Source organism: Bos javanicus, chromosome 6, assembly GCF_032452875.1.
Source record: "Bos javanicus breed banteng chromosome 6, ARS-OSU_banteng_1.0, whole genome shotgun sequence".
Taxonomy (NCBI): domain Eukaryota; kingdom Metazoa; phylum Chordata; class Mammalia; order Artiodactyla; family Bovidae; genus Bos; species Bos javanicus.
This window is the reverse complement of record NC_083873.1, coordinates 98,617,777-98,633,483: the sequence shown is the minus strand read 5'-3', so window position 1 is coordinate 98,633,483 and position 15,707 is coordinate 98,617,777. Positions and strand designations below refer to the sequence as shown.

The 15,707-nt window shown below is 43.6% G+C and overlaps 1 protein-coding gene across 6 annotated transcripts in view; it reads right to left on the bottom strand.

Moving 5' to 3' along the window:
- Positions 1 to 15,707, bottom strand: part of GPAT3 (glycerol-3-phosphate acyltransferase 3) — an 80,111-nt gene that overhangs the window by 9,497 nt on the left and 54,907 nt on the right. For all 6 annotated transcript variants that reach the window (XM_061420679.1, XM_061420680.1, XM_061420678.1 and 3 more), the window contains 4 exons: positions 11,130 to 11,185; positions 9,880 to 9,965; positions 8,682 to 8,810; positions 8,114 to 8,193 (listed from right to left, as the gene is read on the bottom strand). In XM_061420679.1, the coding sequence (XP_061276663.1) occupies positions 8,114 to 8,193; positions 8,682 to 8,810; positions 9,880 to 9,965; positions 11,130 to 11,185 (351 nt within the window). The remainder of the gene's footprint in view (positions 1 to 8,113; positions 8,194 to 8,681; positions 8,811 to 9,879; positions 9,966 to 11,129; positions 11,186 to 15,707) is intronic.

Below are 15,707 nucleotides of genomic sequence, written 5' to 3'. Positions count from 1 at the left end.
ATCACAGTGCCTATGTAAGCAGCATTCCTTAATTCAGAGCCTACGAATCTTTGAACTCTCTCCAGGGTGGTAAAAATCAGACCTGCCAAAGTTAAAAGGATTGTGTATGTCTTTCCTCCTTTTGACAATACAAAGAAACAAGCTGGAAGACCTGGAAGAAGACTGGATTATCTGGATCCACTCTCTCCTAATCTCACACTTTACATTTTAATTCCCAGGAGACCATGGACCCAGAAGGTGCTTACTTTATTCTCTGCCTGTTTAATTTTAACCCAGCTAAGCATGAATGTTTACCAAGTGCTCTCTAATGATGATGGGTGTTTCACAGGTTAGCCAGTGAACTCAATGCCGTGAAGACGGAACTTGACCTACAAACAGAAGGCAGCCTGAGTCCGCTGTAACGTTCAGGCATCTACAGTCAAAACTAAGTCATGGTCCACAACGAAGTCCTCAACTTTAAAAATGGACTTTGGTCCACAAATCTTCCAGGGGGTCAGCTGTAGGAAATTTCCATGAAATAAGGTTAGAAGTTGTCATGAGACCTCCAGAATTGTCCACAAGAGCCTCTTTTATCCATAGGAGATGCTTCTCACTATACATAGCATTTAGGGGCTTCCCTGGTACCACTCAGCATCTGCTCAAGAACATATGTTGGTTAACTGACTTGTTGCCTGTTTTGGCTACTCAAGGAGAGATGTTGCTAACTGACTTGTTGCCTGTTTTGGCCTGGACCTCAGAAAAGGAGGAATGGCCTTTCCTCTGGCTCTCCCTCCCTTTCTTAGTTCTTAGTATTCAGAATTCACATAAAAGCAATGTGTGCGGTGCTTAGTCGCTCAGTCAAGTCCAATTCTTTGTGACCCCGTGGACTGTAGCCCACCAGGCTTCTCTGTCTGTGGGGATTCTCTAGGCAAGAATACTGGAGTGGGTTGCCATGCCCTCCTCCAGGGGATCTTTACAACCCAGGGATCAAACCCAGGTCTTCTGCATTCAAGGTGGATTCTTTACTGTCTGAGTCACCAGGAAAGCCCAAGACTACTGGAGTGGGTAGCCTATCCCATCTCCAGGGGATCTTCCTGACACAGGAATCAAACCAGGGTCTCCTGCATTGTAGGCGGATTTTTTACCAGCTGAGTTACCAGTTCAGTTCAGTCACTTAGTCATGTCCAACTCTTTGTGACCCGATGGACTGCAGCACACCCAGCTTCTCTGTCCATCACCAATTCCCAGAGCTTACTCAAACTCATGTCCATTGAGTCGGTGATGTCATCCAGGATGGTTGGTAAGAACTAAGAAATGGAGAGCCAGAAGAAAAGCCATCCCTCCTTTTCTGAGGTCCAGGCCAAAACAGGCAACAAATCAATTAGCGACATCTGTCCTTGAAAATCCTGAGCATCTCCCTTCTAAAGAAAGTGAAAGTGAAGTCACTCAGTTGGGTCCAACTCTTTGCGATCCCATGGACTGTAGCCTACCAGGTTCCTCCATCCATGGAATTTTACAGGCAGAAGTAATGGAGTGGGTTGCCATTTCCCTCTCCAGGGGATCTTCCCGACCCAGGGATGGAACCTGGGTCTCCTGCATTGCAGGCAGATGCTTTACCATCTGAGCCACTGCTCTAAGCACTCCAACTGTGACTCATCACCCTCTAGAGACTTCAAAGCTTTATTCAATTCCCCTTTGCAATGGCAGGAGATCTTAGTACTTAAGGAGGGCAGCAGCTGAATGTAAAAGCCAGTTTAAGATGATACAATTGAGGACTTCCCTGGTGATCCAGTGGTTAAGAATCCACCTGTCAATGCAGGGGACACAGGTTAGACCCCTGGTCTGGGAGGATACCACATGCCAAGGGGCAACTAAGCCGTGCACAGAACTCGTGAGCCCATGTCCTGCAACTACTGAAGTCTGTGCACCTAGAACCCACGCTCTGTGTCAACCACAGACTGGCACTTGCCAAGAGCATTTGCCAGTGGCTGGAGGAAGCACAAACTGCAATCAAGACTGCCAGGAGAAATATCAATAACCTCAGATATGCAGATGACACCACCCTTATGGCAGAAAGTGAAGAGGAACTAAGGAGCCTCTTGATGAAAGTGAAAGTGGAGAGTGAAAAAGTTGCCTTAAAGCTCAACATTCAGAAAACGAAGATCATGGCATCCAGTCCCATCACTTCATGGGAAATAGATGGGGAAACAGTGGAAACAGTGTCAGACTTTATTTTTCTGGGCTCCAAAATCAATGCAGATGGTGATTGCAGCCATGAAATTAAAAGACACTTACTCCTTGGAAGGAAAGTTATGACCAACCTAGATAGCATATTGAAAAGCAGAGACATTACTTTGCCAACAAAGGTCCATCTAGTCAAGGCTATGGTTTTTCCAGTGGTCGTGTATGGATGTGAGAGGTGGATTGTGAAGAAAGCTGAGCGCCGAAGAATTGATGCTTTTGAACTGTGGTGTTGGAGAAGACTCTTGAGAGTCCCTTGGACTGTAAGGAGATCCAACCAGTCCATTCTAAAGGAGATCAGTCCTGGGTGTTCTTTGGAAGGACTGATGCTAAAGCCAAAACTCCAGTACTTTGGCCACCTCATGCGAAGAGTTGACTCATTGGAAAAGACTCTGATGCTGGGAGGGATTGAGGGGAGGAGGAGAAGGGGACAACAGAGGATGAGATGGCTGGACGGTATCACCGACTCGATGGACATGGGTGTGAGTGAACTCTGGGAGTTGGTGATGGACAGGGAGGCCTGGTGTGCTTCGATTCATGGGGTTGCAAAGAGTCAGACACGACTGAGCGACTGAACTGAACTGAACTGATCAACAAGAGCATTTGCCATCTGCCTCTGAGGAGACTGAACTCTGTGCTGCTGCAGCTGTTGACACTCAACAACCCCTGAGGGAGTTTAGGGTAGACAGTGAGGCACTCTGTGCTCCACGGAATCTGACAGAACAGGCCTTTAGATAGTTAGATATTTTCAGGAACTGATTCATATCTAGAAAATCTCTTCATATCTAGAAAATCTAAAAGTCCCTTCACGATGACATCAGCTCTTCATGATGAGCAATAAACCTTTTATAAAGTGCTTGATTCACCAAAATCTTATATACTGACCTTCCCCCACTACCTCTTTGGAGTAGTCTCTCAGAGCAATCTGAGGTGCTGTCTCCTGAGCTACAGTCCTCATTTCACCCTAAATAAAACTTAACTTGCAACTCTCACGTGGTGCATCTTTTTTAGTTGACATCTGCAACAAGAGAAGCCACTGCAATGAGAAACTCATGCCCCGCTACTAGAGAGAGCCCCTACTCACCAACTAAAGAAAGCCCACCTGCGGCAACAAGCCAGCAGAGCCAAAAATAAATCAATAAATTTTAAAAATAGTCACCTAATAATTTTTAAAAAAATGTTTCAATTAAGTTCTCATTTAATCTGGGGAGGGGGGCGGAAATCTAGACATGTTAATTCATACCCAACAGATGAATGACAAATATAACCGGAAAGGCAGTGAACTTATTTTCTTCTAAAAGAAGAGTCTAGGTAATTAAAAGTAACTTTTTTTTTTCTTATAAGACTGCATGTAGCCTGATAAAAGGCAATTTAAAAACTACGAGGATCATTTCTGCCATGCTATTCAAGCCAATCTGGCTAAGGACAGTCTGTCCTGGAGCTAACTCCCTTAGGCTCTTTTTGTTTCTCAAGGCTTTCTTCATTTTCTTGGTATCTGAGGCTACAGATCCAAAGCTCTAAGCTTTTCATAATGGCCTCAGGACAGGAGCAGGGTTAGGATGTCAAGTAAAAGGAAGGGGGATAAAGAATAGAAAACAGTGGACGAGGAAGAGGAAGCCCCAGTTATACGTATGAACATGGGTCACTAAGACATCTGTAAACTAGAGCACTGGTAAGCCTGCTCATTCCCTGATGGCAGTGATTAGGATAAAATAGGATACTTACACAGGTAGTTGTAGAGGTCCCAGTAGGGGACTATAGATAGATACAGAATCTGAGGAAACTGTGGGAGACTGATTGCTCAAGAAAGGTCGGTCTAGTCAAAGCTATGGTTTTTCCAGTTCAGTTCAGTCGCTCAGTCGTGTCTGACTCTTTGCAACCCCATGAATCACAGCACACCAGGCCTCCCTGTCCATCACCAACTCCCAGAGTTCACTCACACCCATGTCCATCGAGTCGGTGATGCCCTCTAGCCATTTCATCCTCCGTTGTCCCCTTCTCCTCCTGCCCCCAATCCCTCCCAGCATCAGAGTCTTTTCCAATGAGTCAGCTCTTCGCACGAGGTGGCCAAAGTACTGGAGTTGCAGCTTTAGCATCAGTCCTTCCAAAGAACACCCAGGACTGATCTCCTTCAGAATGGACTGGTTGGATGTCCTTGCAGTCCAAGGGACTCTCAAGAGTCTTCTCCAACACCACAGTTCAAAAGCATCAATTCTTCGGCGCCCAGCTTTCTTCACAATCCAACTCTCACATCCATACACGACCACTGGAAAAACCATAGCCTTGACTAGATGGACCTTTGTTGGCAAAGTAATGTCTCTGCTTTTCAATATGCTATCTAGGTTGGTCATAACTTTCCTTCCAGAGTAAGTGTCTTTTAATTTCATGGCTGCAGTCACCATCTGCAGTGATTTTGGAGCCCCCAAAAATAAAGTCTGACACTGTTTCCACTGTTTCCCCATCTATTTCCCATGAAGTGATGGGACTGGATGCCATGATCTTCGTTTTCTGAATGTTGAGCTTTAAGCCAACTTTTTCACTCTCCACTTTCACTTTCATCAAGAGGCTTTTGAGTTCCTCTTCAGTTTCTGCCATAGGGGTGGTGTCATCATGTACAGATATGAGAGTTGAACCATAAAGAAGGCTGAGCGCCAAAGAACTGATGCTTTCAAATTGTCGTGCTAGTAAGATTCATGAGAGTCCCTTGGACTGCAAGGAGATCAAACCAGTCAATCCTAAAGGAAATCAACCTTGAATATGCCCCAATACTTTGGTCACCTGATGCAAAGAGCTGACTCATTGGAAAAAACCCTCATGCTGGGAAAGACAGGGCAGGAGAAGAAGGGGGCGACAGAGAATGACATTGTTGGTTGGCATCACCGACTCAATGGACATGAGTTTGAGCAAATTCTGGGAGATAGTGAGGGACAGGGAAGCCTGGCGTGCTGCAGTTCGTGGAATCACAAAGAGTCAGACGTGACTGAGGGACTAAACAACAACAGGTAGTTGTAAAGGTCTCGGATGGGACTACAGACAGACAGAGAAACTTAGGCAATTTTGGGAGACCACTGTAAGTTAATTATTGCTCGAGAAAACTATGGGATTATCATGGAATGAAGCAGGCTTGTTTTGCTATAAAGCCATAAATAAAAAGCATGAGACATTCCCCAGGTCATTAGGTGAAAGAAAAACATTACCACTCTTCTACTGATTTGAATAAGCTACGATAGTCCCAGTTTGACCTTGTAGGGTCAGACACTCTCCTGCCCAATACAAAGGAGGAGCTAATGGCGTAAGCCTGACCTCTACCCACGGCTTCCCTGGTGGCTCAGACGGTAAAGCGTCTGCCTGCAATGCGGGAGACCTGGGTTCAATTCCTGGGTCGGGAAGATGCCCTGGCGAAGGAAACGGCAATCCACTCCAGCACTCTTGCCTGGAAAATCCCAGACGAGGAGCCTGATAGGCTACAGTCCATGGGGTCACAAAGAGTCAGACACGACTGAGCTACTAGCTACTATGGTGACCTCTACTCAGAGAAGACAATCTTTTCCTCTCCCTCATTTTCCTTCGATTATAAAATTGTGGACCACTTAAATCGTGGGACAGGCAACCCGCCCGTTTGCATTTCCTCAACTGTCCTATAGTAACAAATCTACTTGTTGCCTATCACTTTGCCTCTTACTGAATTTCTTCTGCACTGAGACACAAAGTGCCTGAGCCTCAGTAACCCCAGGCATCAGGTGAGTGATTCTAGTTTAAAGACCGTGGGCTCAAGCCCCAGTCTAGGTTTAGGCAGGGTTCAAGTCCCGGCCACGTGGACTGAAGTCCCACTCTGAGTCACTGGTTTCAGTAGGATGTCTGCAATTTAGTTTCACATATTCCAGTTTAGAGAGTGTAATAAGAATGTTAGTTCTAATCTATCTTAAGCATAATTCAGGGAGTTGCCCTGAATCAAGAACTCATAGCCCCAGAGTGGTCAGCCAGGCATTTCATCAGAAGGCCACCCTCCAGAGGTGCTACTATAAGGCTTCCACTATCTTGATCTCCCATCAACTTTTCAAGCTTTGTTAATTAGCATAGTGAATTTAAAAATGGGCTTCCCTGGTGGCTCAGACGGTAAAGTGTCTGCCTACAATGTAGGAGACTGGGGTTCAATCCCTGGGTCGGGAAGATCCTCTGGAGAAGGAAATGGCAACCCACTCCAGTACTCTTGCCTGGAAAATCCCATGGACGGAGGAGCCTGGTAGGCTACAGTCTATGGGGTCGCAAAGAGTCGGACACGACTGAGTGACTTCACTCACTTTCACTGCAGAAGTTAGTGGCTTGTTAATTAGCATGACAGATGACAGAAACAGACTTTTGTGGGTGAAATTAGTTGTGTTCAAGATACGTGAATTGATGAAATTATTTTAGAGATATTCCCCACCCTTGCATTAAAGGGTATATAAGAATCCAGGCAGCCCTTCTTCCATAGACTTAATCCCTAAGCAGTCCTGGGTCCCTCTGCCGGTTCAGAAGGTTTTGGCTGCCTAGCTGACAGCCTGACTTGGCTAGCCACATCCTGCTCCACGACACTCCCAAAACTGCCTCTAGTGAACTTCTCATGTCAAGTGTTTTCAAAACACCAAACAGATAGATAGCAGGGACTTTATTAAATGCACAGGACTTAACGAATGGACTGTTTTTGTGCTAAATATGCTAAAACAATGTCTGTGTGTATATACAAATTTAATCTCCCATTATAACCTAGGGATATTCAACCCTCACTGACACAGGCTAAAGGTTTGCATGTGCCCCCCAAAATTCAGGTACTGAAGCCCTAACCTTCAATAATACAGTATTTGGAGATGGAGCTTTGAGGAGCCAGTTAGGTATAGATGAGGTCATCAGGGACGGGCCCTCAAGACAGGAACAGTGCCCGTGTAAGAAGACACACCAGAGAGCTTCCAGCCTTCAGCAATGAGACAAAATAAATTTCTGTTGTTTAAGCCACCCAGTCTACGGGAGCTTGTTCTGGCAGCCTGATCAGATTAATACTCTCACCTATATTCTTTCTTAAAAAAACACAAAACTAAAGCCATAGATATCCATACTTAAAATATTTCACTTATTTCCTGTCAAGTTTTTAAGTTTTCTTTAATATAATTACAGCTAGAGATAAATAAGAACAAGTTTGTAAGTTGCCCCCTGGCTGCAAAGATACATTTCCCTCAAATCCAATCCCACTTTCTTCTTCAGTGAAAGATCCCTAAATTTTAGTTAGGCATATGGTCAAGCAGGAGCTTTCCCGGTGGCTCTGACAGTACAGAGTCTGCCTGCAATGCAGGAGACCCAGGTTCAATCCCTGGGTTAGGAAGATCCCCTGGAGAAAGAAATGGCAACCCACTCCAGTACTCTTGCCTGGAGAACTACATGGACAGAGGAGCCTGGCAAGCCCCAGTTCATGGGGTTACCAAGAGTTGGACATGACTGAGCCACTAATGTGGCCAAGCAGAACAAAGACTACATTTCTGAGCCTCCTCTGCAGCAAGGTGTTATCACGTGACTTGAGTTCGAGTCAACAAATAGAAGTGGAAGTGGTAAGTCCAACTTCCAGCTTTTGCTCTTAAACATATGAACGCATCCTTCTTGTTTTAGTTCTTCCCTGCTACTCATGTTATTGTACTCACTGGGCAGTCATCTTGGACCATACTGAGGATGGTAGATCAATACAAAATGAGCTATTATACCAGTCTAGGCTGCCTATGATGAGGTATGGGAGATAAAATTCTGTCTTATTTAAGCCATCATTATGCTGTATAAACCACTGTCAGTGTCAGCTAAACCTCCAGCTAACAAGCATAATAAATGACATCTTTTTTTTAAGTAATAATACTTCTGAAAAATTTCTTACCAAGGAAGCTCAGTCAATCCTCCTTGTACAGCAATAGCAGACTTAACCCTGTTAGCAAACTGGACTGCGTCTTCTCCTTCCTGGAATAAAAAATTACAAGTACATCCTGAAGACAGGGTTCTCAAACAATGCTTTCAAATGTCTCACAATCACTTAGATTCGTTTTAAAGTATAATATTCACATTTTTAACTCAAATATGCTCTATTCTGAATTATAGCAAATATCATTTGTCCATCAAGAAAATGCAGTGCTGTTTTTCTTTAATATCTTTATCACATATATATATTATGCTCTTTACTAGACTTATTCAAGACACAACATTCTACAGTATCTGTAGGTTCAATAAACCAACAACAATGGTAAAAACTATTATGGAAAAGAATTCTCCTGATCTCAAATCAGCGTGACTTTGCAGAGTGCTAGATACATTTTTTTTTTAATGACTCTTGCTGAGAAAGCAGAAAGTCCAACTTCAACTGATGTGAGGAAGGGAGACACCCACATGTGCAGGTAAAGGTTTTCTCACCCTCATCTGATTAGATAAAGCACCTGTTATCTATGCAATACCTCTCTGGTCATGGGGGGCATGTACCACACGTCACAGACGATGGCCCAGCTGGTCATCACTCGAAGCAGGTAGCTCACAATGTTGTATTTACTACTGTTCCAAAATGCATCACCAAACCGAGGATTATACTGTGAAAAGAGAAAAGAAAATGCATTCTAGTTAGGAATTAAATGGCAGCTTCTCTTCTACATGCCAGTGCATGACAGGCCAAACATCTATCAGACCTGCGCCCTGCCAAAAAAAAAAAAAAGCTACTTTACTTGATCCAAAGTAAAGTAAAGTAAAAGTAAAGTAAAGGATCCAAAGAGCAAACAAGACGTAGAAAACAACCTATGGTCACCAGGGGACGGATAAACTGGGAGACGGAGACTGACATAAACACACTACTGTATATAAAATAGGTAACTAATAAGGACCTACTATAGCACAGGGAAGTCTACTCAATACTCCATAACAGCCTATAGGGGAAAAGAATTTAAAAGACTGGATATATGTATAACTGAGTGGATTCACTTTGCGGAACACCTGAAACTAACACAGCCTGTAAATCAACTATATTCCAGTGAAACTTTTCACAAAAGAAAAGAACAAAAATAAAGAATAAACCAGGCTGGGCAACCCCCCTGCCTAGAGCCTCAGAGCCCTTAGACTGGAGGGTTATTGACATGATTCTTAAATATCTGTCTGCCCACTTCATGGAAGGTGGGTGAAAGTAGGAATAGTATCTGATTGCTCATCACAGTGTCCTCAGTAGGCAGACACTGGCTTGGCACATAGTATCCCCCAACCGCTACTTACCTATATCCGTATCAGTAGCCGGAAAAAGGGATCAAGCAAACGGGACAAATGTAAACAACAGGTGGATATGAATAAAGAGCACATGCTCGGTCGTGCCCAACTTTTTGTGACCCCATAAACTGTGTAGCCCATGAGCCTCCACTGTCCATGGAATTCTCCAGGCAAGAATACTGGAGGGGGTTGCCACTTCCTTCCCCAGGGGATCCTCCCGACTCAGGCATCAAACTCGTGTCTCCTGCATTGCAGGCAGATTCTTTACCGTCTGAGCAACCAGGGAAGCAAAGAGCACACAAGTATTCCGTATGTTTGCAAATCTTAAGTTTGAAATTATATCAAAATAAAGTGACCAAGTCACTGTCTTTGGCAGGGAGGGGTATGAGAGAGGATAATCTGTCTTACCTTAATGGCAACTGGATGGATGGTTCCTCCAATTTCAAAGCTTCCTTTTTTAAACATCATGACTGAAGTATTGTTGATACAAGTTCCTATAAGGACATCGGTAGGGAGTGAAATTTTTTAAAGCAGTCAATTTAAAAAGGAAATATTTTGTTATAAAATAATTTAAAATATTCAGGTCACATCAAAATTACAGACTTTTTAAAAAATTACAGATATTTTAAATACTATCATTTTACAAATTAACTCCTGTTTGCTGCTGCTGCTAAGTCGCTTCAGTCGTGTCCAACTCTGTGCGACCCCATAGACGGCAGCCCACCAGGCTCCGCCGTCCCTGGGATTCTCCAGGCAAGAACACTGGAGTGGGTTGCCATTTCCTTCTCCAATGCATGAAAGTGAAAAGTGAAAGTGAAGTCGCGAAATGGCAACCCACTCCAGTACTCTTGCCTGGAAAATCCCATGGACAGAGGAGCCTGGGAGGATGCAGTACATGGGGTCGCTAAGAGTCGGACACAACTGAGTGACTTTACTTTCACTTTCATGCATTGGAAAAGGAAATGGCAACCCACTCCAGTGTTCTTGCCTGGAGAATCCCAGGGACGGGAGCCTGGTGGGCTGCCGTCTATGGGGTCGCACAGAGTTGGACACAACTGGAGCGACTTAGCAGCAGCAGCAGCACCAGCAGCAAGCAGGTTTAACAACAAATTTTACTTTATTGTTGACTACTCTAGAGATAGTTTCTTCACAACAGATGGCAATTTCAATATATTTTAAAATAAGAACCTTTATAAAGTTATGGACAATACCTATCTAAGTTCATTAAAAGTGAAATTGCTAGTCATTCAGTCATGTCCAACTCTTTGGGGCCCCATGGACTGTAGCCCACCAGGCTCCTCTGTCCATGGAATTCTCCAGCAAAGAATACTGGAGTGGGTTGCCATTTCCTTCTCCAGAGGATTTTCAAAACCCAGGGATCGAACCCGAGTCTCCTGCATTGCAGGCACATTCTTCACCATCTGGTCCACCATCAAATTTTATTACCCAGAAACAAATTCTGAGATCAAAAAGGTACCATGACTTCCTTCAAACCTCATAAGAAAGCAGGGAATCACTGGCTCAGAGAGGCCATGCCATTCCTGAAGGACAGCAGAAATCTGGACTAAGAATGCCAACTCCAGAACAATCCAGCTCCCCATATACTTCGGGTACCTGTTGTTATCAACCACAGCTTGGTAAGCAATCCCACTTCTCACCTTCAGGAAAGATTAATATGGGTAATTCTTCCTTAAGAGCAATATGTTCTTTTAGTCTGTGAAGAAAAATAAAGGATCTAAATTATACCTTCAAAAAGAGAGGTGGGAATCCCCTTTGGTATCTTTTCTTTTAGGTTCAATTAAATCATGCAAATTTTTTAAAACTGGTATATAGTTGCTTTACAATATTGTGTTAATTTCTGCTGTACCACAACGTGAATGAGCTATAGGTATATATATATATCCCCTCCCCCTGGAGCCTCCCTCCCAGCCTACCCCCATCCCACCCCTCTAGGTCATCACACAGCACTGAGCTGAGCTCCCTGTGCTACATAGCAGCTTCCCACTAACTATCTGTTTTACACGTGGTAGTGTGCACACATCAATCCCAATCTCTCTTTGGTATTCTTTACTCTCTACTAACACAAATACAATTGTAAAGCAATAAGGAGAAGAGAAAGGAAATAAACACAAGTTGGTCCCTTTCTATACAAGTATTAAGAGCTAACAAAGTTGAGATAGATTACAACTGCCAGCGTGCACACCACTGCTCAATAATCACAAGATGGGGAACAGTTTTCTAACCTTAAAGACATTTCAATAGGTATGTACTATTTCACTCTTAAAAGCATAGCCCACCATCACATTTACAGAAGCAATGACTCGAGTGCCTCCAGTTAAAGGTCTCAGGCAAAAAGCTTCTTCAAACAAAGGTTTCTGGTAGCTTAACTCCACTCCAAGACCCAGAAGTTCCCTCTCCTGTTCCATAAAGAGCACTAGCTCTGTCTGCCTTTCAGTTCATTTCAGCTGCTCAGTCGTGTCCAACGTTTTGCAATCTCAAGGACTACTGCAGCATGCCAAGACTGTCTGTCCATCACCAACTCCCGGAGCTTGCTTAAACTCATATCCATCAAGTCGGTGATTGCTGGGAGCCGGTGAGGCATTCCACTCATGACAAAGGTCATGAGGAAGGAGGCTCGGCAAACGCAAAGGCGGGATCGAGCCTCAGGAGTCCACCCGGATATTCTCGAGCATCTACCCCCCAAAAAACCAGAGTCTGCCTACTTTATTGCTTTGTGCTCTCACCTCTGACTTTACTGGGGGCTGTCCCCCACCACCATCTCGCTCTCTCTGTCAAAGAGTTAACTTACAGCTCCAATTAATAAAGTTCCTGGGCAATTAGGAGTGTTTAAATCCAAACCCCTCAGATGGCTCTCTAACTCGCCTGACAAGTTTACCTGGACTCCTACAGCTATGCATACGATTGTTTACAGTCTCCCAGCCTCGAGAGGCACAGGAAGCTTAAGATATTCAAATAGCTTAGAGCCTCTCAGAGAGTTAGAAACTGTCAGAATAAAACTAGTAAAAGATTTCATTGATGAACCAATGTTTGTTGCCAAGTTTTCACATCCCCTGAATTGTATCCTTGAATGTGTATTAATTAATAGTTGGTATGTAGAAAAAATAAGTAGTGGCCTTGGTGTTAGTAACTTTAGACCCTTAAGGTAATAAATTCTTTCCTTTGTTGTAAACCCATTACACATCCACCCTATAGGAATGCAATTTTATCTTCGGAAGATGGCGCCAAACCTTAAAATAATTACTCTTAGAGAAAATAAGTCTTTGTTGATAAGTCCTTATCAAGAGTCATAAAATGTTAGTAGGCCTTCTGGCCAGAAGATGATGTAAATCACCTAAACCATTTGTATACGATAAATTTGCAGGAAAGAAACCCTGGTTTTTGATAAGGATCAAAAACTGCTGACTTTGCATCCCCTATTATCCTCTATGTGTAACTTAGGGTATATAAGCCCCTGTTGAAAATAAAGCTATGGGCCTTGCTCACCAGCGCTTGGTCTCCCCATGTCATTCTTTTCACATTCTGGCTGAAGTCTCCATCTGGAGCGTGGAACCCATCATGCTTACTAATTATGCCTGGGCTTCTAAGACCCACTCGAGAAGGTGTCTAGGTTGAGGCACCTTCCGCTATTCGAGAGGGCGCCTGCGGCCTACGTAAGTGGTGCAAACTTCTTGTCTTGAAGTTTTATTGGTCTCCCGCGTAAAGCAAGCTACTCAGCCTCTTTTCTCCACTGAATTTTCCTACTGAGCTATCCTCATTCTATTATTCTTTATATCTCTAATTAGCATATAAATAGTCGCCTAGGCGTCTCTCCTTCGAATACCCTGAATCAGCCATACCCTGAATCAGCCAGGGCTGGACCCCGGCAGGTGATGCCATCCAACCATCTCATCCTCTGTCATCCCCTTCTCCTCCTGCCTTCAATCTTTCCCAGCATCAGGGGCTTTTCCAATGAGACAACTCTTCACATCAAATGTCCAAAGTACTCGGAGTTTCAGCTTCAGCATCAGTCCTTCCAATGAACAGTCAGGTCTGATTTCCTGTAGGACTGACTGGTTTGATCTCCTTGCAGTCCAAGGGACTCTCAAGAGTCTTCTCCAACACCACAGTTCAAAAGCATCAATTCTTTGGGGCTGAGCTTTATGGTCCAACTCTCACATCCATACTTGACTACTGGAAAAACCATAGCTTTGACTAGATGGACCTTTGTTGGTAAATAATGACTCTGCTTTTTAATATGATGTCTAGGTTGGTTGGTGCTCAGCTGCTAAAGAATCCACCTGCAATGCAGGAGACCTGGGCTCGATCCCTGGGCTGGAAAGATACCCTACAGAAGGGAAAGGCTACCCATTCCAGTATTCTGCCCTGGAGAATTCCATGGGGTCACAAAGAGTTGGACACTTTTCACGACGAAAGTGAGTGACTTTCACTTTCTTTTTTCACTTTCTAGGTTGGTCACAGCTTTTCTTCCAAGAAGCCAGCATCTTTTAATTTCATGGCTGCAGTCACAATCTACAGTGATTTTGGAGCCCAAGAAAATAAAGTTTCTCACTGTTTCCATTGTTTCTTCATCTACTTGCCATGAAGTGATAGGAGCAGATGTCATGATCTTAGTTTCTTGAAAGTTGAGTTTGAAGTCAACTTTTTCACTCTCCTCTTTCACTTTCATCAAGAGGCTCTTTATTTCTTCTTCGCTTTCTGCCATAAGTGTGGTGTCATCTGCATATCTGAGGTTATTGATATTTCTCCCGACAATCTGATTCCAGCTTGTGCTTCATCCAGGCAGGCATTCTGCATGATGTACTCTGCATATAAGTTAAATAAGCAGGGTGACAATGTATAGCCTTGACGTACTTCTTTCCCGATTTGGAACCAGTCTGTTGTTCCATATCCCATTCTAACCACTGCTTCTTGACCTGCATACAGATTTCTTAGGAAGCAGGTCAGGCGGTCTGGTATTCCCATCTCCTGAAAAATTTTCCACAGTTTGTTGTGATCCACACAGTCAAAGGCTTTGGCATAGTCAATAAATAAAGCAGGAGTAGATGTTTTTCTGGAACTCTCTTGCTTTTTCAGTGATCCAGTGGTTTGTTGGCAATTTGATCTCTGGTTTCTCTGCCTTTTCTAAATCCAGCTTGAATATCTGGAAGTTCACAGTTCACATACTGTTGAAGCCTGGCTTGGAGAACTTTGAGCATTACATTGCTAGCGTGTGAGATGAGTGCAATTGTGCGGCAGTTTGAGCATTCTTTAGTGTTGCCCTTCTTTGGGACTGGAATGAAAACTGACCTTTTCCAGTCCTGTGGCCACTGCTGAGTTTTCCAAATTTGCTGGCATATTGAGTGCAGCACCTTCACAGCACAATCTTTTAGGATTTGAAATAGCTCAGCTGGAACTCCATCACCTCCACTAGCTTTGTTCTTAGTGATGCTTCCTAAGGCCCACTTGACTTCGCATTCCAGGATGTCTTGCTCTAGGTGAGTGATCACACCATTTGTGGTTATCTGGATCATTAAGAGCTTTTTTGTATAGTTCTTCGTGTATTCTTGCCACCTCTTCTTAATATCTTCTGCTTCTGTTAGGTCCATATCATTTCTGTCCTTTATCGAGCCCATCTTTGCATGATATGCTCCCTTGGCATCTCTAATTTTCTTAAAGAAATCTAGTCTTTCCATTCTATTGTTTTCCTCTATTTCTTTGCATTGATCACTGAGAAAGGCTTTCTTATCTCTTCTTGCTATTCTTTGGAACTTTGCATTCATATGCACATATCTTTCCTTTTCTCCTTTGCCTGTCACTTCTCTTCTTTTCTCAGCTATTTGTAAGGCCTCTTCAGACAACCATTTTGCCTTTTTGCCTGTCAATCTCTAGATGCGTGTAAGTGATAACATCCAGCAAATACTCAATCAACCATCTATTTATTCAGCCAACCATTACCAATTACTTACATTCAAGGTAGTAATTTTCAGTTTTAGAAATTCAGTGACTGGAATACCTAAGTCAGGGCAATGTAAATGTATGGGTCTTCTAACCACATCATGTATACCACCATGACTACAGAATTCAAAATTTTTTAAATACAGTTAAGACAGGTGACTCAGTGGAAATGGCGAACCACAGACAGAGGTCCATATATTTTAGTTTTAACCCTTAGTTTTAGTGTTAGCCTTTAGTACCACTGGCTCTGCCCTCTTTGATGGGAAGGCCAAGAGTTTATG